Source organism: Vipera berus (genome assembly GCF_964194415.1).
Source record: "Vipera berus genome assembly, chromosome: 5".
Taxonomy (NCBI): Eukaryota; Metazoa; Chordata; class Lepidosauria; order Squamata; family Viperidae; genus Vipera; species Vipera berus.
Window position 1 is genome coordinate 41,877,808 of NC_138207.1, and position 26,161 is coordinate 41,903,968.

Consider the following 26,161-nt stretch of genomic DNA (forward strand, 5'->3'; position numbering starts at 1 on the left):
CAATCCCCAGAGGCCCTGGCTTTTTCTTCAGCATTCTATTATTTTATCTGCATTTTTGTTGGTACCAAAAACTATTTGAGTGTTATTTAAATAAACAAATGAAAATTAAAATGGGGGTAAGAAATGCTAAGTGCAAACTATAGTAATATGAAAGTGCTTGAAAACAGACATTATTCTGATATGGTAACTTTAAGAAGCTTGTGGAGAAATGTAACATCAACACTAGTTATAATAATTGTGGGAAGGCACAATATAAGGAGTAAAGTTCAAATCTGTAAGTTCTAGTGTTAAGAATTCTGGAAAACTGACTGTACTTTATAAAAGGCTTCATTTCCTTCCCTTTCTCCTTTTTATAGGATGCATCCATTGCACATAGATTCCATTTGATGAGGGAAAAGCATCCTGAAAAATTCAGTAGCAGGTAAATATCACCCTTTCCCCCTCCCACAATTCTTTTTTCTTTTGTACTGGTTATAAGGTTGCAATAGTTGGGCCAAATTACTTGATTAAGCCTTCCCTAGTCTGTGCACCCTTTATCTAAATGTGTGCATTTTGATTCAATTGGCTTGGACCACATGCCTGGAAAGGGGAAAAAGTTGGTTGGGGGTGGGGTGGGATAGCTCAAACATGGACAAATTTCAGACACAGGATCTACTCATAGTGTACCTTGGCCTCATCCATTAGTAATTTATCTATTAACTAGGAATCAGGAGAGGAAACTACAGGTGCACATTCTGTTTTCCAAGAAGACTCTTGTGAAGAGAACAATCTGGCTCAAAAAAAATCAAGGAGGCTGCTTTGTCTCACTCCCCCCCCCCAAGAACCCATATAATAACTTAGATATTTTTCTCTTTGTTCTTCTTTCTAATTCAATTGTTTTATGCCATGTCTTTCATATTATAAACCTGAAGGCAGAATCAGATTATTTTAAATTGCATTGGTAATTTTTTTTCAGTTGGAGAATGAAATTAAAAATGCAAAGCAATGAAATCAATGTTACTAAATCATTGTTTTAGAACCCTGAGATCTGGGAACCAAGTTAGAAATCATCTTCTTTTGCTGGAATATTGAAGTCTACAGAGATCTATTTGTAGAATCATTTTTTTCGTGAATTGTTAAGTTTGGTTGTGAAGCACTTCTATCTTAAGATGTGTTCTAATGGCAGCTGGTGCTTAATAACAGGCACAAGAGAATGAATACATTAGAATACTCACTGTGGGACAATCCAGCCATGGACTATCCACTAAACTATGTGAATTTCATTATCTCTAACTACCGTGTGCTCTAATGCCATTTTCTTCTATGTCCATGGGATTAATATAAGTACATTGGATCCTGAGCAGCATATAACAACTGCCTTCTTTCCCATGGTAAATGTGGCAGTCACATGAAGAGAAAGAGAAAGACGAGGAAAGAGAGAGACAGATCAACAATCTTGTTGGGTTTTTTTTAATGAAAGATAGTGCTATTCTTTCCCCTACAAACATGAAATATTCCTAAAACAGATGAAACAGATATCATTAGCTCTCAGTTTGTGAGAGTCTTTTCCATGCTGCTACCTGGAACTGCTTTGATTTTCCATTAGGACAAACAATTGATGTCTGAGCTGCTGCAGCCATATATATCCCATTTCTAGTCCCCTAACTGACTAGAATCCGTTCATCCTCAGCATAACTGCTAAGCCAACACCCCATAAAATGTTATACACCCCAATGCTTATGACTGCCTGATTGAGATGGAACACCCTTTAGTGGAAACCATTGTCTGATGGTATAAAATATTTTATTGCTCTTACAATCTAATACTTTGGCCATTTTGTTTTGGCCATTGCGGAGCTATATTTGAGCCTTAGGTGGGCAGACTTGTAGTTTTGAAAAGCCTTATACTCTAAAGAATTGCTTGGCAGGAAGAAATAAATAAGGGAAAGGATGCATGCCATATAAATAGCAATTTATGTCATATTGTCCACCTGTTAAGAATCGGCCCACACAAAGGCCAAGGTTTGCGTATGTACATGTTTCATTCATTTTTAACAAGGATAAAAGTGTAAAAATTCTAGCCTCTACTATTGTTAAAGTGAATGACGATATTGGTTCTCTTCAGTTGTGTCATACCTTACTCTCTGGGTCAGAGATAGGTCTCTTCTGGGGGGGGAAACTAAGGATCCAAAATGATGTTTGCTGAATCCTAATTGTATAACAATCATAAAAAATAAATAAAAAGATTTCTCTCCCCAATCTCGGGAGAAAATGTAGGAGTTTTTCTGACAAGTTTGATTTTGACAGTGATCACAACTTTAGCACAGACCCACAATTTCTGCTTGGACCAGTGCCAATATAGGCCATTCACTGTTTCCTGAGTGCAAATGCAGATGACTTTGGCTGCCTCCTACTCCCAGCCTTCTCCAAATGCACTTCACACCCATGTTTTCTAGCTCCAGTTCGAAACTGCTGTTTTGCAACCTGAGCCATATTAAGCTCTTCAGAGCAGATGGTCTCCAGTGACTTCTTCCATTCTACTAGCAGACCCAGCACAGATTGGATGTAGCACCTGGCATGTCCCTTTTCCTCTTGGGCTGGTTCCTCTGCCCTGGATGGCCATTTTGTCCTTGGTTGTTAGCTACTGGTCAACAAATGTTCTTGTTACAATCTCATGGTTGATCTAGAAATGGCCTATTACGGTAAGTCAGCAATCTTCAACCTAGGAAGCTTGTTCAGCCCTTCTTTCATTTAGTGGGCCCTTCTTTCTTGTTTTTGCTAGTTTTGGTGAAGCATCTTCTTCTTGCTTTCTCACCTCCTGCCCTCACTTTTGCAAAGCTTCCCTTCCTTTCCTGTTTTTCCCCCTCTTTTATATATTTAAGATATAACATAAGAACTTTTCTACATTGTTTTCATAAATCTGAACAGTTCCTCCTTGTTAACAAATTTTCCATAAATCTACAGAGGAATGGAAGAACAACCAATTTTTATTTCATTGATTGATTGATTGTTGTAGAATCAGAGTTATAAAGGAGGAGAAAAAACAGAAAGGATCTCTATTTGTGTTAAAGGAGATATGTGGAAAGGAGTATGAAGCCATCCAGGTATGTAAACATCTGGAGAGACTATCCCTAAAAGAAAACAGTAGGCCCTGATAGGCTGGTCTATAGGTAGTCCTTGACTTACGATCATAATTGAGCCCCAAATTTCTGTTTCTAAGCAAGATAATTGAATTTAAGTGATTTTTGCCCCATTTTATGACTTTCTCACCACAGATTTTAAGTGAATCCCTGCAGATGTTAAGTTATTAACATGGTTGTTAAGTGAACCTGGCGTCCTCATTGACCTTGTTGTCAAAAGGCTGCAAAAGGTGACCACATGACCCCGGGACACTGAAACCATCATAAATACATGCCAGTTGCCAAGCATCTGAATTTTGATCATGTGACCATGGAGATGCTGCAATGGTTGTAAGTGTGAAAAACAGTCATACATCACTTTTTCCAGTGCTGTTGTAACTTTGAATGGTCACTAAATAAATGATTGTAAGTCGAGGGCTACCTAGACTGAACATCAGCCTGATCCCCTTATCAATACACAACAATCCAGACTGCAATTTTGAATTTTGCTTAACTGGCCAGGAGCAGCATGCAAGACAAGTCACTTAGGTTGAAATGAGGAATTGCTCTTAGGCTAAGTATGCACTCAGCAACACCTTGTTTCTTATTGTGTGTTTGCCCATTTGAGCTACTGTTTTGCTTCTGACTGAGGTTTTTTACTCCTCATCAAACTGGATTGATTGTCATGGCACTTGTCTTTAAGATAAAAAGTATTACAGAAAGAAACTTACGTTATCTATATAAAAACCTGGAGCAAAATGATCTCAAAAGAATATGTAGTATTCTAAGATTTGGAACTTTTAACATTTGGCAATTTTGAATATTTTAGGTTTTGCTTAGAAAGCTCCAAGAATTTGGCTGTGGATCCAGTTCCATTCATTCACTCTTCATAATTATATATAAATTCCAGAACCAACAGAAACAGGCAATAAAGGCAAAACAGACTATCAGGTTGGAATTAGCTCACGTTTCACATGTAGATTCATGAGAAATAGTCCTGGCTTGCTTTCATTAAAAAAGCAAAATTCACTTAATAATGTCTATACAGGAGATATTCAAGAAAACTTTACAAAAATTCTTCTATTCAAACATTTCTCTAAGAATTAATACATCTTCAGCAAACAGTCTTCCTGCTGAAGTAAACATATCTTTATCCTCCTAATTCATCTTTAGGATAGGTTAGGAAATACAAAATGGAAACTGTAAAGGTAATCCCATGCTTCAACCATGCAGAATGAATAATGTTTGGCCTTTCAGATGTTGGTTTATAGTTTTTGCTGAAATTGTAATAGATATACAACAAAATTTGGCATGTACACAAATATCAGACACATATATTCACCAATAAGTCTAATATGAATTTAGATAATGTCATAACCTGTTTGCCACAATTATGCACTGATCTTTATTGTCAAGAGATAATTAGCTTTTCTCACTCTCCATATAGCTTCAATATTTCACAGATTTAAAAATAAAGATTTTCTGCCTGGAGGGTTTACATATTTATAATCCAGAGGAATTGAATCAAGGAATTTAGAAGCATTTTCATGTGTACAAGAAGTAGGCAGCACAGATGTTTCATAGGATAAAAAATATGAAAAGAAATAGATATATCTGAAAATCAGGTTGGATTTGGGCTGGAATGATCCAGGTTAAAACATCTCTGTCAGGACCCACCCCAATCCACGTCTTAGGAAAATAACGAACTCTTGGAGCCAGGTGTTGTCCAAAAGGGATTTTTACTATGACATGATCGGTTGTGGAAGTACAAGACAGGATCTGGCATTGTTTTACATTTTAACACTATATAAAGGATTCCCATTTCAACCCCCTCCCTTCAACCCCATTTGGTCAGACTCACATTAATTAAATTTAGGTGTCAAGCTCTTTCGTGGGAAAGGGTAATCTTCTAGTGCTTTTATTGCTATTGCTTTCTTCCTTTCAGTTTCAAATGGAGATACAACCCAGATCCCTTCTTCCCTAACCCTCCCCCTTGTTGTCCCCAGTTCAAAAGGTTTTCCTTGGTCTTTGAAGATAGCCTAAGGCAGGTTGAATAAACAACTTCTCCTTCCTCCTTGGAAGGTGGCAGAATCCAGGGAGAGGCACAATATTTTAAACATACATTTATGAATGTGATATAATTGGATTCTGACAATCTCCTTGTCCATAGGACTCATTGGTGTCTCTGGTCATGCTGTCTCAGCCCAAGCTACCTTACAGATTTTTGTTGTGGAATAAAATTCATATAAGCAACTTTAGTTCAGAGTACGTTCAGAATAAACGTAGAATGTAAATGCAATAAATACATATTTAGCCTGTTGAAGATTGGGGGTACTGTATTGTAGAAGCTTTAAAATTTTGTAGCAGTGTTCAAACATCAGATGGTGTCACACAGACTTGGACAGGATAAGATATAATGGGGTTAATTTTCAATCAGTGGATGTAATTTAGAACTTGGAACATAGCCACTAGAGGTCTTGGAAGTATTAAGGACTAAAATAGCTATTAACAACTTATTCACCTAATTTTTTTATCAGATTCTTTCTTCGCTACAAAATTATTGGACTTCTTCCAGCTTTCTGACCTCTTATGAAGTCCTTGTCATTCTGTTCTACCTAATTCAAATATTTACCTTATTATGCCTTCCTGACACTTATTTGTGGTCTATACTGGTTAACAGTGGACTTCTCTCCAAAATCCATGAACATGCATGTATAGTTTTGGTCCAGCAGTAATCTAAGAAAAATAAAGTATGTGATATAAGCAGAAGGATGGATACGACTGTTCTACTTGTCTGTTTTCCAAAGTTGGAAACCTAGGATTCTTTGGAAGATTTTCAAGGGATTCTTAGTGTGGAAGTATTACTCATACACTTGCCTTGCATAGGAAGTATTCCAGATGGGGAAAAGAAAAAGAGCTGTGCACAATCAAGTAAATAGAACAGAGTAGATGGATTATCAGATCCATAGTCTGGGTTCAGTATGAACAGTGAGATGATATATTACATTTTCAAATGCCTTGAAAAGTTGAAAAATAATGCCTCCGTACAAACATAATCTGAGAATTTCTGGATCAGAGTCATTTATTCTGCTGAGCAAAAGCACCAAGCGGTCTTATGTCATCGTTAGTGTTTCAAAATTCCTGTTGTTTAATCTGATATATATTCCATTAGGTGGGATGAACACTTTGACTTTTTTCCTGACAGAGCTCAAAGCAGGCTGCCCTCCAAAAAAAACCAAATGATCTTGTCAAGGAAGTGTGTTCCAATAGGGCACAGTGAGATGTGTACAATACCTCAAGACTTCCCTATTTAGTTCTGAAGACGATTTTACACCTACAGGTGGCTTGGAGCCAAACAGCTGCTGTTCCTGTCTTTATAGCATTACGCCAGTCTTTAAACCTTTGGATGGTTTCTGAGGATCTGGTTGAAAATTTTTCATACAAGGAATAGAGCACAGAAGGCACTTCCTGTAAACAAACTCTATTAAATTACCATGTTCCTTAGACAGCTCTGAAGTCATCTTAGGCCAAAGAGGAGCCACCAAACATGTATTAGAAAAAGAGGGTGGGTGCACGCATATTTCTGTCCTAAATTTTGAAAGGGCAATAAAAGCATACTGCCCTCTCAAATTGAAGTAAAAATGATTTTCCTTCTAAATTATCTGCCACCACCACTTACTCCTGATTCTACCATCATAATAAAAAATAATCAGGTTAAAAATTCTGAATTGAGAAAGAATCCAATTTCCTTAATTGGCCTTACGAAGCTCTTTTACTATATTTTTATATTTTAAATTATATTTTTAAAAAATCTGTGGAAATATGCTTCCTCTAAATTATATTAAATTGAAACTAGAATGAGGCAGCTTAGTTGATTTTACTCCAAAGGGTTGATGGGCTATAATTATGCAAGTAAAAAAACATTAGTATAGTAGATTTCTATGGTCAAGAAATAGGCTTTCACAGGAAATAAAAACAAGATTTTATGGACTTAGGTCTCAGGGATTCCCATAAAATGGATTGTTCTCCCACCCCACACGTACACACATGTGATTTCATGAACAAGGAGGGTTACAATTTATGGGTGCCCAGAAAGTTGAAAGGCAGGTGTCAAACTCACCATGTCACGTGACGTGTCATGACATATTGTGACTTTTTGCATTGCCGGAGCTGGGGTGGGCGCAGCATCCATATGATGCAACCAGCCTGCAGGCTGGCAGTTTGACACCCCTGGAATGTATGAGCCAAGTACAAGTAGGCAAAGCATGCCATTTTATGGGGGTAGCTTAGTGGTGGGATTCAGCCGGTTCGCACCACTTCGGCAGAACCGGTATCTAATTTTTTGCTGCCCAGGCACAGAATGGACTTCCAGAAGCAGCATCCACACGGAGAACCGGTTGTTCACGTATCTGAATCCCACCACTCGGGTAGCCTGACCAGCTACTGGGCAACAGAGGCTGGTTTCCTTTTTCAGGAGCAAGGCTGCAGCAGCAGCAGCTTTCCCGCCCTCCTTCCAATATAAGAAGATATTCAGTTTCCATCGTCAACGGTCAGCTGATTGAGAATAATGGGAGTTAGCTGATTGACTTATGGTGTCACACTGCCTAATTTGAAACTTGTTTTAGACCAATTCGCGAGGTATTGAGGACTGGAAACATGTGGAAGCATCCTTATTCTTGTTTACTTTCTATAACCTCCTTGGACTGCTAAACTGTGGAGTAAATCCTCTGATACAATCTGTAGGACTGTGATGTGCATCAATGATTGGTACAAAACAATACGGTGTCTTATCCTTAATTAAAATTTGGTTCTGAAGATAGCTACTATTCTATTAAGAAAAGACCCTAAATTTTACTGAAAAGGGAAAAGTGTATAAAGTGCATAAAATAGTTGGTGAATTGAAATATTCCATCATCTAGTGTTGTTGTGACGCAATTCCATAAGTTGTCTAATTTTCTAGAAGATTTTTTTTTGCTCTATCATTTCCCAGTCATACTATGGTAGCTCTTAATGTATATAGACTGCAAACTCTGTGGCTGCTAGCAAGGCAGCATATACTGTATAGATAAAGTATCAAGTGAATGTATCACTCCAGAATGCTTTTCCTATTTTGTTTCTGTATGTCAGAATGAAGAATAAATTGTGGTATTTTGAATTTGGCACAACAGAAACATTTGCAGCCACTTGCAAGAAGCTTCACGACTATGTAGAGATTGAGGTGAGTCTTCCCAAACCCTTTAGTCTTATTTTCTGTAGAAGGTGTGTCATGATTATGCCAATAATTTCTTAGAAATGTATTGTTGTATTTCATTAAAACATTAAACATACTGTAGGCTATTGAACATTCTAGAAAAGTCAGGGTCAAGCTTGTAGAGTAAGAATTTCCCTGGTTTATTGGAAAATTATTCCTGGCCAATTTACAGTTTATTTTTCCCTTCTTCTTTAACTTCAGCTACATTCCATCTACAGAGTCATTAAAACTTTAGTCAAAAAATTAGGCTGTAACAGCTCTGCTGCTTACAGGTTAGAATTAAAAAATAAAATGATTTAATTTAATAGATATATATTCAAAATCTTAAGTAGTGGTGTTAAATGAATCTATTTTATTCATGAGTAGACTTGCCAAGAGTTATGGCAGTAATTGACTAGCATTGGTCTAGTTTTTATGTAACCAACATAGCACTATCCCTGGAGCCAGACGTGTTTTGCTCAGTTTACCCTGATGCTATTAAACTCAGCCACATCCTTCAAGACATGGGACTTTTCTATTCTTTCAAGAAATATTTTAGTGTTTGAAAATAATACCAATTCCAATACAAGAATTCCCCCAATTTAAAAAAAAACCTTCCGTATCTTCTCAGCTGAAACAGAGCGCTTTTAAAATTGGGATCACAAATAGTAGATAATTCACAAATGTACATTTATGGAAATTTCACTTACTGACTTTGTAGAACTGTGTAGGGGGAGAGGAGGAACAGGACAAAGGGGGAAAGAGGAGGCCCTGGAGGAAGAGGAGCAGGAGGAGACAGGCAATGAAAAGGCCACCCTATTTGCCATTCTACTGAAGATTGCCACTTGAAGAGAAAGGGCCTCTGGGCTCTCCTAATTGCCCCTGGACTGCTGGATGTAAGAGAAATAAAGGAATAGGAAGATGATGGTGCATTGGCCATTTTTTCCAATCAATGATTAAGAGAATCCAAAGTGCAGGAGGGAGACAGGAGAAAGCTTCTCACCAAAAGGCTTGCCTGATGGGACAATGCTGGCAGATATTTTATTTTTTTGCATAGCCTTCATAAGCACAATACTCCTCTCTTTAATTTTTAGTGTTTGATTCTGACCCACAATGGTAGAACCAAACAAGATTCTAGATTCCACGCCTCTGAATACTTTCCAATTAACAATATAACTCCTGTGGTTACTGCACTGTTAGCAGGTCGACAAAGGTTTTTTTCCCCCACAAACAGCTGGCAGCTGCAGCTGAGCTTTTAGTGATATCTCCATCCACTGAACATTTTAAGATGTTTTGCAGGGAAAGAGTAGGTACATTTATAGTTGAGAAAGCTTCCGTTGGATACAGATATCCAAAACACAGTTCAGTGGAAGAAGAAAAAGTTATAGATGTGGAGCAGCGTTTTAAAAATGTACAGCATATTCCTGTTTTATTCATTCCCTTTAAATATATTTGCTGGCATGGACATCTGAGTGTTTCATCTTTGAAGCCAGTTTTGGGAGAACAGAATTGTGCCCTTACAGGTATACCTCAGGGCTTGACTAAAATTAAGTTGTGAATGTTTGTAAATTCTGTGATTGCCTACTACCACCTTCTAGCTACATGAAAACAGCCTCTAATTAGGAAGTGTGTGGTTCACCAGCAGTTACTAAGAAGTCAGTCATTTCATAGTTTCTACTTGAGATTTTATGTGGTGTGTATTTTCCATAACCATTTCCACTCCCCAACCTCATCCAAACTGTCCTCTTTTTAAGGACTGAAAGTTATACTTTCAGTTTCCGTAGTCTAGAAACATAAATGTAACATTTGTTAATAATTCACTAAAGCTGAAGGGGTTTTAGCTTTTTAAATGTTGTTTTAATTGGGCTTAATTAATTTAATGTATTTTAATTCTATATTATTTTTATATTGTATTTTATGCTGCCCTGTAAACCGCCCTGAGTCCTTCAGGAATAGGGCGGTATAGAAATTTAAATAAATAGATAGATAGATAGATAGATAGATAGATAGATAGATAGATAGATAGATAGATAGATAGATAGATAGATAGATAGATAAATAGATAAATAGATAAATAAATAAATAAATAAATAAATAAATAAATAAATAAATAAATAAATAAATAAATAAATAAATAAATAATGAAGCTAGAAAATGGAAATGTCAGTCACAGCCCATGCCTTGCCATGCTTTTCCACTCTGCTGTGATCACCTCCCCTCAGTTCCTTATGAGAATGAGGACAGGCATCCTCATGATGACAGGCATCCTCACTCAAGGGCTGATACAGGGACAATTCCCATCAGCTGTCCTTGTCCAAGAAATCATTTCAGAAGATCCTGGGCTCAGTTGACTTCTCTAATTGCTTCCTAATTGTATAAGTGATCCTGGTGCTACTATCTTTACTGTGACTATAGATTTGCATGCCAGCGTGACCTCAGATCTGGGTATGGATGGCTTTAAGGAATACATTGCACTTGCAGACCACATCAAAAAGGTGCCAAGTGGACATACCACTCAGAGTTCACTGCTGGTTTCTTCATGCATCTCTTTTTATTCCTCATTCCTATTTTCACAGTATCTTTCAAAAGTGCCAGTGAAAGAGATAGAAGCCCGTCCACTCTATAGATGCTGGTGTGTGCTTAAGACATCTACTCTTATTTTATAAGGTTACACACAGTGATGGCCTCCTGATTTTATTGCAGACAGCATCTTCAGGGGCTAATAATAGCCAGGAAGGAGAGAAAAGCTTTTTAGAGGAAATTGGAACTCATCCAAACCCAGATCAGGAATAAGTTTCAGTTGATTGCTGTCAAAAAGGGTAAATGACATAACATATACTTCTCCTCAGCTGTCTCAGATATTTTAGCTGGCTACATCCCTTGCTCATTCATCACTCCCCAGCTTTCTTCCTTCCAACACTAGTCTAGCCTATCCCTTTGAGTACAGGATGTTTAAATAAAAAAGAACCAGCAAGGAAGGACATTCTTGGTATCTCTGAAGAACTTTTTCCATCATCCAGCTATTCTTAAAATATGAGAAGGTTTGTGTTTAGTTTGGTATGGTATTTCAGCACACACTACTATTACCTCCCACATCCAGTTCACCTAGTACATCTATAAAATAGATGCAGACTTAAAATGGTATTTGGCATTTTCCCCTAGCCATCAATTGTTGAGATTGTATTTAGTTTGTGAATCAGTGCAACTCCTAAAACTTTCCCCTGTGGATTCATGCCTGAGAGGCTGAAGTCAGACATGGAATATTCAAATAGCACATTTTGCCAGAAACATTTCAAACAATCTAAGTAGGCAAATGATTAGTTCTGGGGTTCAAAACAGATTAGTTCCACGCATGACTTCAGTTAGTAATTTAGTCATGCAGCATATTAAATAATGAAATAAAAGTGAATGCCTTTTCTTTGAGCAGCAATTAGGACTACCTGCTATATATCTGGGATAAGCAGTTAGGATAATGCTGCTGTGGAAAGTAGTCCTGACAGTGATTATGTTTACAATGGCACCTGAATAACAGTTGCCAAGAACACAAGTCATGACCATTATTGGATTTCAGTCTGTTTGTGGGCTTCCCATGGGTCCTTGATTGGGAACAAAATGCTATACACAAAAGGGTTTACTATTGCTTTTATTGTACTTGTTTTGGATTTAGCACTGATAGCGAGGACATGGGGAAAATACTTTAGCTGTATTTGTTCAACCTTTGACAGATTCCGCACTGCACAGCTATTCATCTGTTATATAAAAAACCCCTAAGTGTATCCCCTCCCAGTATTGGCTGAAAAATACTATTGTGTGAAAAAATAACTATGTTTCTCAGTCCTGGATCTTTCTGCAAATGTGTTCAGGATATTGTAGTTCAAGGGCTGCAAAGTGTTAATTTAACAGCATTTTAAGATGAAAGCAACAGTTTGCCCTCCTTTTGGCTCCAGGCATCTGTCATGAGCACAGGAGAAATGGCAGTTTTGTTTTGGAAATTGGCATCAGTTACAGTTGTAGTCGCTTAGAAATTAAGTTGTGTTTTTTTTGCCCAGCTGCAAATGTCTACTTCCAGTCTTCCTGCCAACAACCCATCAGCTGCCCCTTCTCAAAGAGGCCATTGTACCACATTGGCACAGAGGCAAAGCAGGGTTAAAGAGGAAAATACAGTTGCTGGCCATTAGATGCTCATTCCTCTGCTGGGTGAATATATGGCATCTATATCACCTTCTGCAGCCTGCCAGAATTTTGCTACCCAGACAGCGCAGGGGAGGCTCATTGGCAATGTCCCCAAGCAAAACAATGAAGCAGAACTGAACACAGACCGAAGAACAGCACTTGCAATCCTTAGATAAATGTCAAAGGACTTGTGTGCAGACCAAAATAATTGTTTTTCAACTATAGCTTTTGCCAAACATGTTATTATCTTGCTTTAGACTACTCTTTACAAAAAAAAAACTATTTACACCTTGTTTTCATTAATTTCTAGTTTCAATTAGAGGAAGAAGGGACAACCACACAGCTAAATGGATTCACATATGAAGCTTGATAGTTTTTAAATGTGAATAAATTATTATTACGATGTTCACCTGACTATTAGTAAACTTTTCATTTCTGCCACCCACAATGGCTTGTAAAGCAGTCACATTATTTACAGTCTTCATTCTCTGCTTTAAACATTCCCTCTGTTGTCAGTAAATAATATACAATATGCAAAACAGCAAAATTCATAGGTGATAAAAGACTCACAAAATTACTAGGATCTACAGGCATCTTAAAATGATCTTGAATACAATAGGCGTTGCCTTAGCTTAGATGAATATAGCTATGTTGGCTTCATAGATGGCATTATTCATCAACGAGGTCAACCATACTGAAGCTTAAAGTAATTTTTACTAGATTACCTAGATTTTTCCCATATTACTCCTGATAATATTTATACCATACTTTAAAATGTTCAGAATATTTAGTTGTATAGACCCCTTGTTCATAAATCTAATATTTCATTCACATCTACTGTGCTGTTCAGACGTGCATGAGAAACAAAAAATATAGTGCATTTTTTTGAAAGTGAAACCCTGTGGATTTTTAAACTGCATGTTTGTGGTACATTTAGGCTCTGGTTAAAATGGCCTTAAGTAAAACATAGTTTAGACCAGCGGCCCCCAATCTTATGGGCACCAGGGACCGGTTCCAAGGAGAAAGGTTTTTCCGCAGATCTGAGAGGGTGTGGTTTTGCATGCCTGCATCTCACAGATGGGGCTTCACTTGCTTGCACGGACCATGGCTGGCATGATGCGGACTGGTGCCAGTCCACAGACTGGGGGTTGGGGACCCCCGATTTAGACAGTACACCTCCTGCTGAAAGGGGTTCTAGCCATCTACACCTGAATTTTGAACTGATAGCATCACAGCTTATTGTTTAGTGTTAATGTAATGAATATGGATCTTAATAATTTTGCTTCATTGGTTTTATGACAATTAGAAGTTACTTGATATTTAGAATGGTGAAATAAAAATATTTAAATAGTTCATGATACAGTTCAATAGATAATTCTAAATATATTTCATAAAACCACTCTTTTATCTTTTTCTCCCTCTGTATCAGTGTGATGGAACAGTTTTGGATCTGACTAGCACTTCATTGGAAGGAATTGCAGTCCTCAACATTCCCAGCATGTATGGTGGCTCCAATCTTTGGGGGGAAACCAAGAAACAGCGCAGCTATAACCGTATGAGCAAGAAAATACCTGAAAAGTTGCAATCCTCGGTGGTTATTGATGCCAAGGAGCTCAAATTTTGTGTGCAAGGTGAGATGGCTTAGAATTTTGAGTGCAGTAAAAGTAGCATATAGGAAGTTGCAGATATTTAGGAGTCATCCCTGTATATCTACAGTGGCCACAAAAAAATAGTATTTCCTGCGTTCAATGCTTGACAAGTTGGAAGAACCAAAAAATAAGATTTCTTAGGGACATGCAGTTTAATGAAAAATAACAACCTATTTCATCTGTGAAAATGAAGACCAAAACCCAGGACTCATGTGCCCTTAGTCATTGAAGAATTGAAAGAAGCCATTACAACTGCTTGTTGAGTACCAGAACATGCTCAAATTAAAGCATATCTCAGATATGTCTTAGCTTTCACTTCAACACACTGGCTGAAGAGGAATCCAATTTTCTGGATAACTGGCTGAACTATTAAGTTTTTTTTCTAAACATTCAGTCTGGAATCTGTTTTCATGATTGTGGACAATGTCCTCTGTAGTGGTAGAAAACAAAGCCTGGTGTTCCATGTAGCACCTCCCAGTTTTTTCAAGATTGTTGTTTTTATTGTTGTTAGCTGTGAAGTCGTGTCCGACCCATCGCGACCCCATGGACAACGTTCCTCCAGGACTTCCTGTCCTCTACCATCTTCTGGAGTCCATTTAAGCTCACGCCTACTGCTTCAGTGACTCCATCCAGCCACCTCATTCTCTGTCGTCCCCTTCTTCTATTGCCCTCAATCTTTTTCAAGATTATAAATATTCCCAATTCCTTCAATCTTTCTTAAACCCCTTCCCCTCCTCAGAGATCTTTTCTGGGCTTGTTGTAGTTTAATTAAATCTTTCCTAAAGTACAATATCTAGAACTGGCCACAATACTTGAGATGGGATATGACCAAAAGAAATTAAGTGATCGCCTATGATTTGGAAACAATACTTCTGCTGAAGCATAAAAATGCATTTGGCTTTTTTGAAAGCAACATCACACTGCTGACTCATATTCAATTTGTGATCAGCTACAGTTCCAAAATCTTTTTCACAAATGCTTTTGCCAAGTCAGATACACATGTGCAGCTGATTGCTTGCTAAGTGAAAAATCCTGCATGTGTTCCTGTTAAATTTCATTCTGTTATTTTAGGTACAGTTCTCTAACATAAAAATAATTGTTAAAGTTATTTATACAATCTTTAGGGTATGAGCTATCCCACCTGACATTATAATATTTGTAGATTTGATAAATATTCTATCCAAGCTCATGTGGTGACTTTGGACTACAGGCAACCTACCACCAGGCTGTTTTATGTGAAATTATAAGTGCAGGAAGTGCTGTAAATACTGTCTTGAATGCCTAAATTAAAGGTAGGATAGAAATCAAATAAATGAATACCTTTTGCCCTAGAATCCTAGATATTTGAACTCATTCAGAGTAAACAGGTATTCCCTGAATATCTTTATCATCCTCAAATTTCAAACCTGTTCCTTAAACTTGCTTTTCACAATTATCTGGTGGAAAACACATCTTTACTTTGAGAAAATTAATCAGAATAGAAGCTGAAAACTTGCCCTTTTCTTTGTCACCTGCTAGTCCTTTGCCATTATTATTAAGAACTTGGGTCTTTGCATAATGTATCCAAAATAAGATCATTTGAATCTTATCTGTGCCTTGAATAAGAATTCTGGACTGATTTCTTTGTTTTCTTGGCTACCTGTGATATCTCTGACGGACCAAACAATCTCCCAGCTCATCCTAGCCCAATGTCACCCTAACCCTCTGGAAGGCTAAAAAAGCAGTGATCCCTCAGATCTCAGGTGAGAAGCTATGCCAAAAGGCTGGGATGGCCACTATGAAAGGCACACTTCCAAAGTCCCATCAGGTAACAACATTTGAGGGAGGGGGCCTGGAGCATGCCTACCCTATTTAACCTAGAAGGAAGGGCAGAGCTGATCCTGCAGATAATCTGGCTCTGTGCATTGTACGGCTTTAAAGGTCATAACCAACACCTTGAATTGCACCCGGAAAACAACTGGGAGCCATGCAGCTCAAACAAAAGTGGTAAAACACAGGACACTCAAAATTTATCTGTTGCTGGATTTAGGACCAGTTGCCCTTTCAATTTTTCTTTGAATGTATTGCAGTAATTCAAACGGGTTACTAAGTCATGAGTTACTATGAGCGAGGACTCCTAGTTGAAGAATGAGTGCAATCGACACACAAGATAAATTGGTGCAAAGCTTCCTGACATCGTTGCCACGTGCTTTTCCACCAGGAGCCATGAGTTCAGCTGGATCCTCTCTCCATGAGAATGTTATCCCATTTTAGAGTCAGAGATATCAATTCTCCTGACTTTAGGAGAGCCAAAGATCCACAATTATTCCATCTTGCTATGGTTGAGTCAAAGCAAGTTTCTCCCATCCAGGCCCTTACAGCCTCAAGGCAATAAGCAGCATCACTTTTCTGCATGAGGTAGAGATATATAATTTTGATATTGGACTCCATGCTCCAAATACCACTTCCAGTGGCTTTATATAGATGTTTATATAGAGAGAGACATAACAGGAGATTAGGACTTAGCCTTGCTCACTAATGCTGACTGGTACCAGTCATAGAGACAGGAGGAAAACCACCTGTCACAAAACAGTGCCCCCCCCTCAATTGTTAGAGCTGGTCCAGTAAAATACCATGATTGATGGTATTGAAAGCCACCAAGAGATCCAGAAGGGCCAGATGGAGAAACCACCCCCATCCTGAGCCCTCCAAAAGTAATCCACAAATGCAACTAAAGTCATGTTGGTACTATAGCCCAGCCTGAATCCTGACTGGAAAGGGTCCAGAAAATCCTGATGTTGTCCTTGAAAATATTGACTGTATGCTCAAGTTCATATCTTGGAAACTGTTGGCTTTGGCCTGCTTTAGCTTGATTTGGAACTTGCATATGAGCAGCTCATAATCTATTCTACATAGCCCCGTCCACATTTTCACTACTATAAATTGAGCTCCTTTACCTTCTTGTACCGATAATATAGTGAAACCTATTTATGTGCCCCATCTGGTGATGCCCATGTACATAAGGTAGGCTTTGAACTTTGAAAAATATGTTAGCATTGAAGAAATATTGAATTGGAAGAAACTAATAAATCATTCTCCTGTTTTATTTCTGTTTCTTAGGCCACTCAGTCCAACTATGTTTTCCTCCTTACTATTTTCAACTTTGGCATTCCAGTTTTCAACCACAAACAGTACATCTTTCAAAAAGACAAGTTGACCATAATGACTGACTAGAATTTGGGGAGATATGTCCCATATCATGGGAGGTGTGTGGTGGGGTAGCACCAAGCTGAGGGAAAGCTGGTAAAGCAGATGGGTCAGGCAGGCAAAGGCTGAAGAGGCGGCATGAGACCAGGCAGGACACACCCTGACAATTAGCCAGTTTGCCTTTTGACATTCTCACACACAATTTCCAAAGGGACTTAATTCACAATTCTAAATTATCTCTAAAGCAGCCAACATTGCTAGCTTCCAGCTGCGCATGTAAGAAAGGATTCCCAGGACAAAGGGCACTTGCTTGCTTTCTCCCTAGGCAACAAGCTTGTGCTGTAAGAAGTCTGAGGTTATGACTACCAGCTTCTTTTTATTTATTTTTATTTTAATTCATTTCTGCTAAAGAAGCTGCTGTGTGCAGCTTTCTTTCAATTCAGTTTACTTGTCCTGCTCAAAACCTGCCTGCAGGATGCTTGTCCATTGCTTATAGTACAAAGTATTGAAGCATTTCCAAATACCCTTTGACTTGGGTTCATCTCTGACATTCGATATTGTTTTTGGTAATCCCTCCAGACCCTTAACATGAATGCATTGATTTTGGGATAAAGCGGGAACTTATGTTATACTCCAAAGGAGCATTTTACAGGCAGCAGTTATTTCTAAGTTTATCATTTATTTAAGATTAATTCATTGCCTATTTAATTTTTCTCAATGCCATTCCCTCCCCCAACTCCTTGCCAGCTTCCAATGAGTCTAAAGCTTTGTAGAAAATGGATCTTGCAAAGTAATGAAATATTAAAAGCCTTAAGCTAATCACAGTGTTGGCACAGCAGTGCCAAACTACTGGAAATAAAAGGTACGTTCTCTGTCATGGAGAATCATAGATCACCTTGTGAGGTTTTTCTGAAATGCTCTTCCGATGAGAGCACCTGCCTGAAAATAAGACAATTCTAAGAATATCCTCATGGGAGACTATGGAGAGGATTGGAAAGAGCTTGGCAGAACAGGTGCTGCTTAGACAGAACAGAATGAGTAATTAAGAGGATGCTTTAATGCTGCTACAGGCTACAGTACAAACAGGGAAAAGAAAGCTGCCAGGGTGGTGAAATAGCACTTTCTCCAGAATATTCCTTTCTGACTAATGCATGAAAGTCCAAGTGGAGAGGCCTGAGGCGGGATGAGTGCTGCAACAAATCTGTAGGCGTTTACAGCACGATCCTCAAAAAAAAAACATTGGGCATGATCTTCATTGGGAACAATGCACGGCAATTTTGAAATACTTTCTCACTAATGGTTGCCTCAGTTGCAGTGGGTAGCTTTCTAAGGACTGCAACTTCAAAGCAATAAGCAGGAAGTTGCAAATATCTGATCTGTGGGCCATATCTACCCCCACCCCCCACCCTGCAAGTTTCCCAGCCTATAAATGTTCCCCTTCACTACTTTTCTTGTGGAATGAGACAAATGGGTTCATGCATAGCAGCAATGTAAGTTTACAGGTTACCTTTATAACACATCCACAAATGATAATGGCTAACCAGCTTGAAAACTAATAATCAGATATGTCAGGACAAGGTTTATAGGGAGGAGCAGTTTCTTAATACTATCAATTATTACTTTTTGCAGCAGCTTTTTCTGTAGGATAATACAAAAAGGGATTTTTAAAAAGCTAATCTTGAATCATGTGGAGGATTTAGCAGTACAATTTTACATGAGTCATCACTAACCTAATCCTCAAAAGAATACATTTTGTTGTTCCCCAAATACGTATGTTACAGCAAGGCTTTATAGGATTTTACATACAGGTAGATCTGAATAACAATTTCATTTTCTATCTTTTGGAAAAAGAAAACAATTGTATAGGGACCACACTCCATATTCAGATTCACCCATGGCATAAAGATATCTCACAGATCATTTTTAGATGATGTGTTTTTATGATGCAGCTTTTGATTATCTCCAGCCTACCCACAGAGGTACCCTAAATTGGTCCTTAGCAGTTTTAAAGTAGCATTTTCTACCTTTTTCAACACATTCTTACGAAGAACCTGCAATGGCTCATTCACAAATCTGGTGAGGATGCAGTCAGAATTCCTATTGTCCAACTAAGGTTGCCACAGGCTTACATCTTCATCTCTGGTTAAAGCACTTCCATCCCTGGCCATTTTGCTTTCAGCTGCAGGAACCCCTGGTTTCTGTAGAAGCATTTGCCCATGTAATACCTAACTTACATTTCACAAAGCATAGCATGGCTTCCTTATGTACACTGATATGTGTCAGCCTTTTTGTAGATCACTAGACCTACTATTGAATATTCAAAAGTTTTACAAAGATCAGTAAACCTGCCTATGACTAAAAATAGGATCTGCTAGGATCTGTTTAAATGGGGAGGTATGTATTGCTGATTCTACTCGAGTTCGCTACAGCTTTCTGCTGCTTCTGCTGACAAGGGTTTGGCATGGCTGTGTTTTCTGCTGCTTCTATTATTTTGGGAGTGAGGCAGCATTATTTTTTTGGTGATGCCATTTTGTATTTTTCATTTGATACATTTGGATGCTGATATGTCCATTCACTTTTCCCCATAGGTCTTACCAATTTGGAAGCTGGAGGGAAATTGACAAGAGTAGTGCTAGTTTTCCCTTCTATCCCAAGTGACAGAGAGGTGGTAAATCTCTCTATAAGCTTACCAGACTTCTAGAAGACTGGTAACCTTTTGTCCAAAAATAACCCAGCTGACAAGTTAAGGATGGCCCAGGATAAGGCAGAAAGGCACTGCATTAGTGTGCTGTGTAAGCTCCTTTCTCCAGACCAGCAACCTGTTGAACTGTATTCTGAACTAGCTTGAGTGATCTGTCACACAGACAATGTGAATACAGCTAAAACCTCTGTCCAACCTGTTCCATCACACTTTCAGAAGAATGATTGGTGGTTGTTTTTCTGACTATCTACTGATTCTGAGAGGTGGTGGAAATAACACCAAAAAAAATCTACTAAATCTTGTCTTTAACTTGTGTCACTGGCAAGCATTTTTGCTGATGCAAATTAGAGTTCAGCCATCATGGCAACACGTATTATCCTGGCTTGTTTCTCTGATAACTCAGATTCTGGAGGAATACGCACAAATGTGGAAGGAAACAATCTTTGAAGACTATTCCTATGCTTCAGAGATGAAATCTATTGTTCCAAATATCTTTCCAGAGTAGAAAAAAGAATAATTTGAGGCCATTAGTGTTTAGTTTTGAAGTTTTTCAGGCAAGACCTCATTTGAGAAAATTAAATATGCTATTTTGGGGTGCTGTAGAACAAATGACTCCAACTTTGGCACTGCAGATTCATCCTGGCACAGGCCAGATATCTATATTTCAAAAGACAAAGGTCTCACATTTGCTTTGTTCTCACATTTGTTTCTTCTTGTCTGTCATTCATTTTCATTCCATGCTACACTTTTCTCCTTGCACAGCAAAGGCAACCAAACAGAAACCATGCATGTGCACAGGAGGGTTTGCCAAATGAAGAACCCAAAGAGATGAAGCAAGCCTACTTATTTATCCTTAGCTGCATCATCTTTCTGAGTGCTGAAAAAAGTTTAATCCTTGACCCAAATAGGGAAGTCATTTGTGTTCAAAACCACAAATTGATAACATCTGTGCATTTGGTAATAGTCTTGGATCACACAAACATCAAGTGCACAAATCTTTCTGAAAAGGAGTAGAATTTACATGAAAAGTGCTGCCAAATGCAGAAATATTACCCCTGTTGCTTTGCTTTTGAAGCATTGCCCCTGTTGCTTTGCTTTGGAAGCACTGTCACTGTTACAGTGCTTCCCTCATAATGTGATTCTTTTCCCAATAAAGTCTTTTTAATGAAATTTAATGAAATTAAATGAAATATTTGGAACATGCTCACTGGAGCATCAAAAGCACCCATAGGCAACGTGCAGGGGGTCACCGGATCACAAGTCGTGGGACTGCATACATTACCTGTAACTTAGCCTTGTAAGAAAAAAATTGAACTGAGAGCTGTAGCCAACTCATTTCAAAGCAAAATGTGGAGAAAGGTCATAAAAATTTAATCCTAGCAAAAAGAAAATCATGCTCCTGAGTTAACCAAAACTTCCATTAAGGTGAACAAGTAAAATAACCTTTTATTGATTCAGACTATTGACAAATTTAGCATGCTTCTTATATTATTTTTCCAGGCAACTCAGAACAGCATTTAAATAGATAGAAATAGTATCTCATCCAGTCACTGGCCTGTATAGCTTCTACATACTAATAGTAACTTTCCAAAGATAGGTGTATTTGTAGACCTGCAATCTGAATATTTTAAATGAACTTGGGGAATTCTGCAATAAAAGATGAGGTTAACAAAGAACTGCTCCAAACATTGCCTTCAAACTCTTGTTTCCAGTCCTTTCAGGACAGTGGATTCATTTGGAAATAAAGTTGCGTTTGACTGATATATACACAGAAAGACAGTCATGCTAAAGACGTTTTGCCCATTCATGAAATGGATACCAACCAGTTGGGGTTAAATGCCCATTTTTCCAAAATGCAGGCCAATGCAGTAAAGTTCAGAGACTTGGCCAAGAAACAGAAGTAGATGTGAGCCCCCAAACTAAATCACAACATTTTCTCCACCAATCACAAGAAAGTTCCTATTTCAGAAGGTACACTGGTAAAGTGGAAAAAAAATGACAGTCCAGATGTACACAACAGATGAGCAAAACTTACATAGAAAATATCATCCCCTTTAGTCTATCTGGACACTGTTACTACCTCCAATGATTAGATAGATGATAGAAGATGATAGACAGACAGACAGCTATAGATATATCAACTTTTCAATTAAAACAATTTTAATTTAAAACATCATCAAGGAGTATTAGAACCTTGCAAATAAGTACCCTAATGTCCATAGCCACTACATGAAGAACAGCAGTATAAGCAATCTTCAGCTTTGCATTAAACGCAATAAAAGGGCCACAAGTTTTTTTTTTTGTTTAATAATAATCTATCTTTCTTTCATTAGATCTTAGTGATCAGCTCTTGGAGGTTGTTGGTCTTGAAGGGGCAATGGAAATGGGACAGATCTATACTGGACTGAAAAGTGCTGGAAAGAGATTGGCCCAGTGTTCCTCTGTTGCCATCAGGTACCTACTTTGAGGCTTTGGTTCTAATATGATTTTTTTTGCCCAGTTTGGAAGATATTATAGTAAGAGACAAAAAAGAATCAGGCACTTCCTGGTATCCGTTTCTTTTGTGTGCTAATATTCTAATACCCTGCTCTAAAGACCAAATCTGAATTTTCTGTGGTTTGCCATGACCTGAAAAACTTATCAGGTCTATAAAATAAAGCTGGTTGGAAACATAAGGAAGAAGATTTCATCCTGCAGTGGATAAACAATGGCTAGAAAGTTGATGAAAATAAAGCACTTTACTTAGAAGGCATTATGTTTTCCCAGAATTTCAGCATGTTCTAAAAAGAGACAAAATGAGATGAGAGAATGAGATGAGGAGCCATTAAAAAACAGGGGAACCCAGGACAAAGGAGAATAAGGTGCCTGCTCTTACATTAAGAAATAGGAAAAGGATGTAGTTTTTATAGAGCCAAACTCAACATACCTCAAGACTATATTGGATAAAACACAGTTGCCTCTATTTGCAATTGCACATATGATAGATGAGTTAAGCAAAGAATGATAAAGGTATGTTGAGACATGTAAACGGAGCATGCCTTCTTGTGCCCCTATGCTATTGCTTCTGTGGTTCCTAGAAATCCTAACTACGCTAACAAGAAGCATGTTCATACAACACACTGATCTAAAAATTAGCCAGTCCATTTTTTATCATAGTATTAGAACCATCCTATTAATTTATGGTTCATTTATCATTCAACACTTAACATTAGGTGATGATTCAGTGACTACAATTAGATAGCATCATCTTGTATATCTTACTCTTTTCATTATTGACAGCTTAGAGCAAGACAGAATTCAGTTCTGGCTAGTTTTCCTTCTTACAAGACTGTTTGTGTATTGCAGAACAACCAAACTGTTGCCCATGCAAGTGGATGGAGAGCCTTGGATGCAACCACCTTGTACAGTGAGTAGTTGAAACACAGAAAAGTCTGAATGCTATTAAAGGAGTTTATTTATTAGAGCAAGAAGCTCTGAGAAGCGGTTGGTTGTTGTTGTTTTTTTAAAAATAAGCTACAGAAGAGACTCTGATATGCAAATGAGTATTATAGAACAATATCTTGCAAAGAAGCAGGGCTTTTTTGTCATGGAACCCCCAGAACAGAGTTCCGGCACCTTTTTTGGATGGAACCTTGTAGGTTAGGCAAGGCGAGAGTTCCGGCACCTTTTTTTTTTTTTTTTAGAAAAAAAGCACTGCAGAGAAGTATTCAAAGTGAAAAGAACGGCTCTTTGAATTCCTGTGTATACTTCACTTAATGATGGTAATTGGATCAGAATTTCCATCACTAAGAGATGCAATCAAAGTGTGACATCATCTGATCTTACAGCTTAGTGAAAGCAGTTCCAGCCATCTCTGGATGTGGTCATTAAGTAAGAATCTCACATGACCATGATTTCTGACTTCCTGCCAGCTTCCCCATTGACTTCTCAACAGTTCTACTTTGAACCACATATAGGTTCTTCTATAGGCAGCAAAAACTCTACTTCGCTTTGATTTCACTCATGGGAAGATAGCAGAGAAGATTGCAAAACATGATCATGTGATTGAGGGATGCTGCAAATGTCATATTTTTTGAACTTATTACAAAACATCCAAATCACAATCAAATGAACTGCAGGCACATTGCAATGACCACAACTAACATGACTCATCATATGTCCCCTTCATTGAGATCATCACAAGTTTACATGGTCACTGAATGAATGGTTATTAAACAAGGACCAAACATTTTCCTAAAGCCAATTGTTCCAATAATCTGGAGCTATCTAGGGTTTGGATTTCAGTTTTTGAATCACGTTGGATGCTACTTCCCAACTTTCTCATTGCTTTGAGGATCTCACCTTATGACAGTTGACTGGCCAGGCAAGATATGCTGGATGTGCCTTTCTGGAGAGCCTGTTACACTTCTTGAGTCATCTTGGGCTGTGGTGGAGAAGATGACCTGTTCTTCTGCTGCCTCCACAACCACTTATAAGGCTTAATGGCTGAACTATCTCAGTGCTATCTCCAATTCAGTCTGATAAGGAACTTTTTTTATTTGCCATAGAGAACTAAACAGACTTGTTTTATCTTTCCCTGAAGCAACAGGAGTGGGGGTGTATCTGTGAGCCAGATCCTGCTTGGTACTGATTTTCTTTGGTCATGGAAGAAAGGCCTTCAGATCAGGAAGAGCAGAATACCTGGCAGGTTTATGCCATGTTTAGGTGACTGTAGGAAAAGATTGATATTCCCCCTAGCTGCCAAACAATTGATCATGTGCTCTAATCTAGGGAAAATGTTACATTGCCACCTGGAAAGAGATTATAACAGTCCTATTGCAATATTCTGGGGTCATCAGATTGGGGAACTCTGCAGCAAAATGCTATCATATAAAAGCAAGGCTACATGCCCTAAACCATAGAGTAGTAGATTCAGCAGATACCACTTCCACCTTCTGCAAATAAACGACACAGGTGAAGTAATTACTTTCTTAGTTCTTCCAAACAGCTTGTCCTCTGTTGGAGCCAGTCCTTGTAGCAGCAATAAACTAGCATAAATAGACATTGACAAAAGGGAAATGTTAATGTTTATCTCAGCTAATAGAAAATCTTTGCCCTTTCCATAGTCCCTTGAAATAGTTTCTATCTAGAAAGAGCAATCACCTAATCATAATATAATGAGAACTGGTTGAAACAGTTGGATACTGAAGAAAATATAAGGAGAAATTTAATGTCGTCATTAAACATTTGAAGAACTGAGAACCAGGTAAAGAAGCTTTCCAGATTGCAAAACAAAGCAATGAGTCAAAATTAAGGGGATGCAGATTTCAACTAACTAGGAGGAGAAACATCTAAAAATAAATGTGTGAAGTGAAATAGACTGCCTTAGAACATAGTGGGTTTTCCTTTGCTCAAGATGTTTGAGATAAGATGGACCTGCATCTATCAGAGTTATTGTTGTTGCCTCCTGCCTCATAATTCTGTATGAATTACAGGATTTTACTATTCCAAATTATCTCCAAAGGCCTTTTCATTTCAATGATTTTGTGACTTTGGCTTCCATCCTTTTGCTTCCAGATTAAAATAATCCACAAAAGCCAAGTGCCAATGTTGTTAGGACCTCCCCAAAAGAGCAGCTTTTTCTTCCTGAGGAGAAGAAACTGAACTCGAGACTAATTTTCAATCAAGCAAAGAACAACCTTCAGAAGCAGCATTTCTCCATTCCAGTGGCAACCACCCAGGGAAGGTCTGCAGAAAAGAAATCTTAATCCCTCCAGATTCCTGGCTTCTGAATCTGCTTTGGAAACGTCAGTCTGGAGGCAGCATTATGAACTCTTAGTAGAAAATAACAGGGTTGACATACGGCAGTCAAACTGAAATAGCAGTGTGGGTTCATATATCCATGCACACATAGCCACTTTCTCTAAATATTATTGGCAGGGATAGCATTGACACTGAAGATTCCGAAGGATTTTGCCCTCCATAATACCACAGTCCAAGAAGAGGAAGCTCTCACTGCTCTGGTTGGCCTGTGGTAAAATCTGAGACTCTTCTAAAGACAGTCGTTCTGGGCAGCCTTGAATTATACAGCCCTGTCAGAAAGCAAACAAACAGACATGGAAACAGCATGTCTGACATTGCCTTCC

The 26,161-nt window shown here is 38.2% G+C and overlaps 1 protein-coding gene across 1 annotated transcript in view; it reads left to right on the forward strand.

The window, feature by feature from the left end:
• The window catches only part of DGKG (diacylglycerol kinase gamma), a gene marked incomplete at its 3' end in the record, with an annotated part of 89,437 nt that extends 63,758 nt beyond the window's left edge, over window positions 1-25,679 (forward strand). Inside the window, exons 21-26 of the mRNA XM_081329806.1 lie at window positions 357-421; window positions 8,225-8,315; window positions 13,930-14,131; window positions 22,370-22,490; window positions 23,382-23,442; window positions 25,593-25,679. Coding sequence (XP_081185932.1) covers window positions 357-421; window positions 8,225-8,315; window positions 13,930-14,131; window positions 22,370-22,490; window positions 23,382-23,442; window positions 25,593-25,679 — 627 coding nt within the window. The remainder of the gene's footprint in view (window positions 1-356; window positions 422-8,224; window positions 8,316-13,929; window positions 14,132-22,369; window positions 22,491-23,381; window positions 23,443-25,592) is intronic.
• Between the last annotated feature and the right edge of the window lie 482 nt (window positions 25,680-26,161).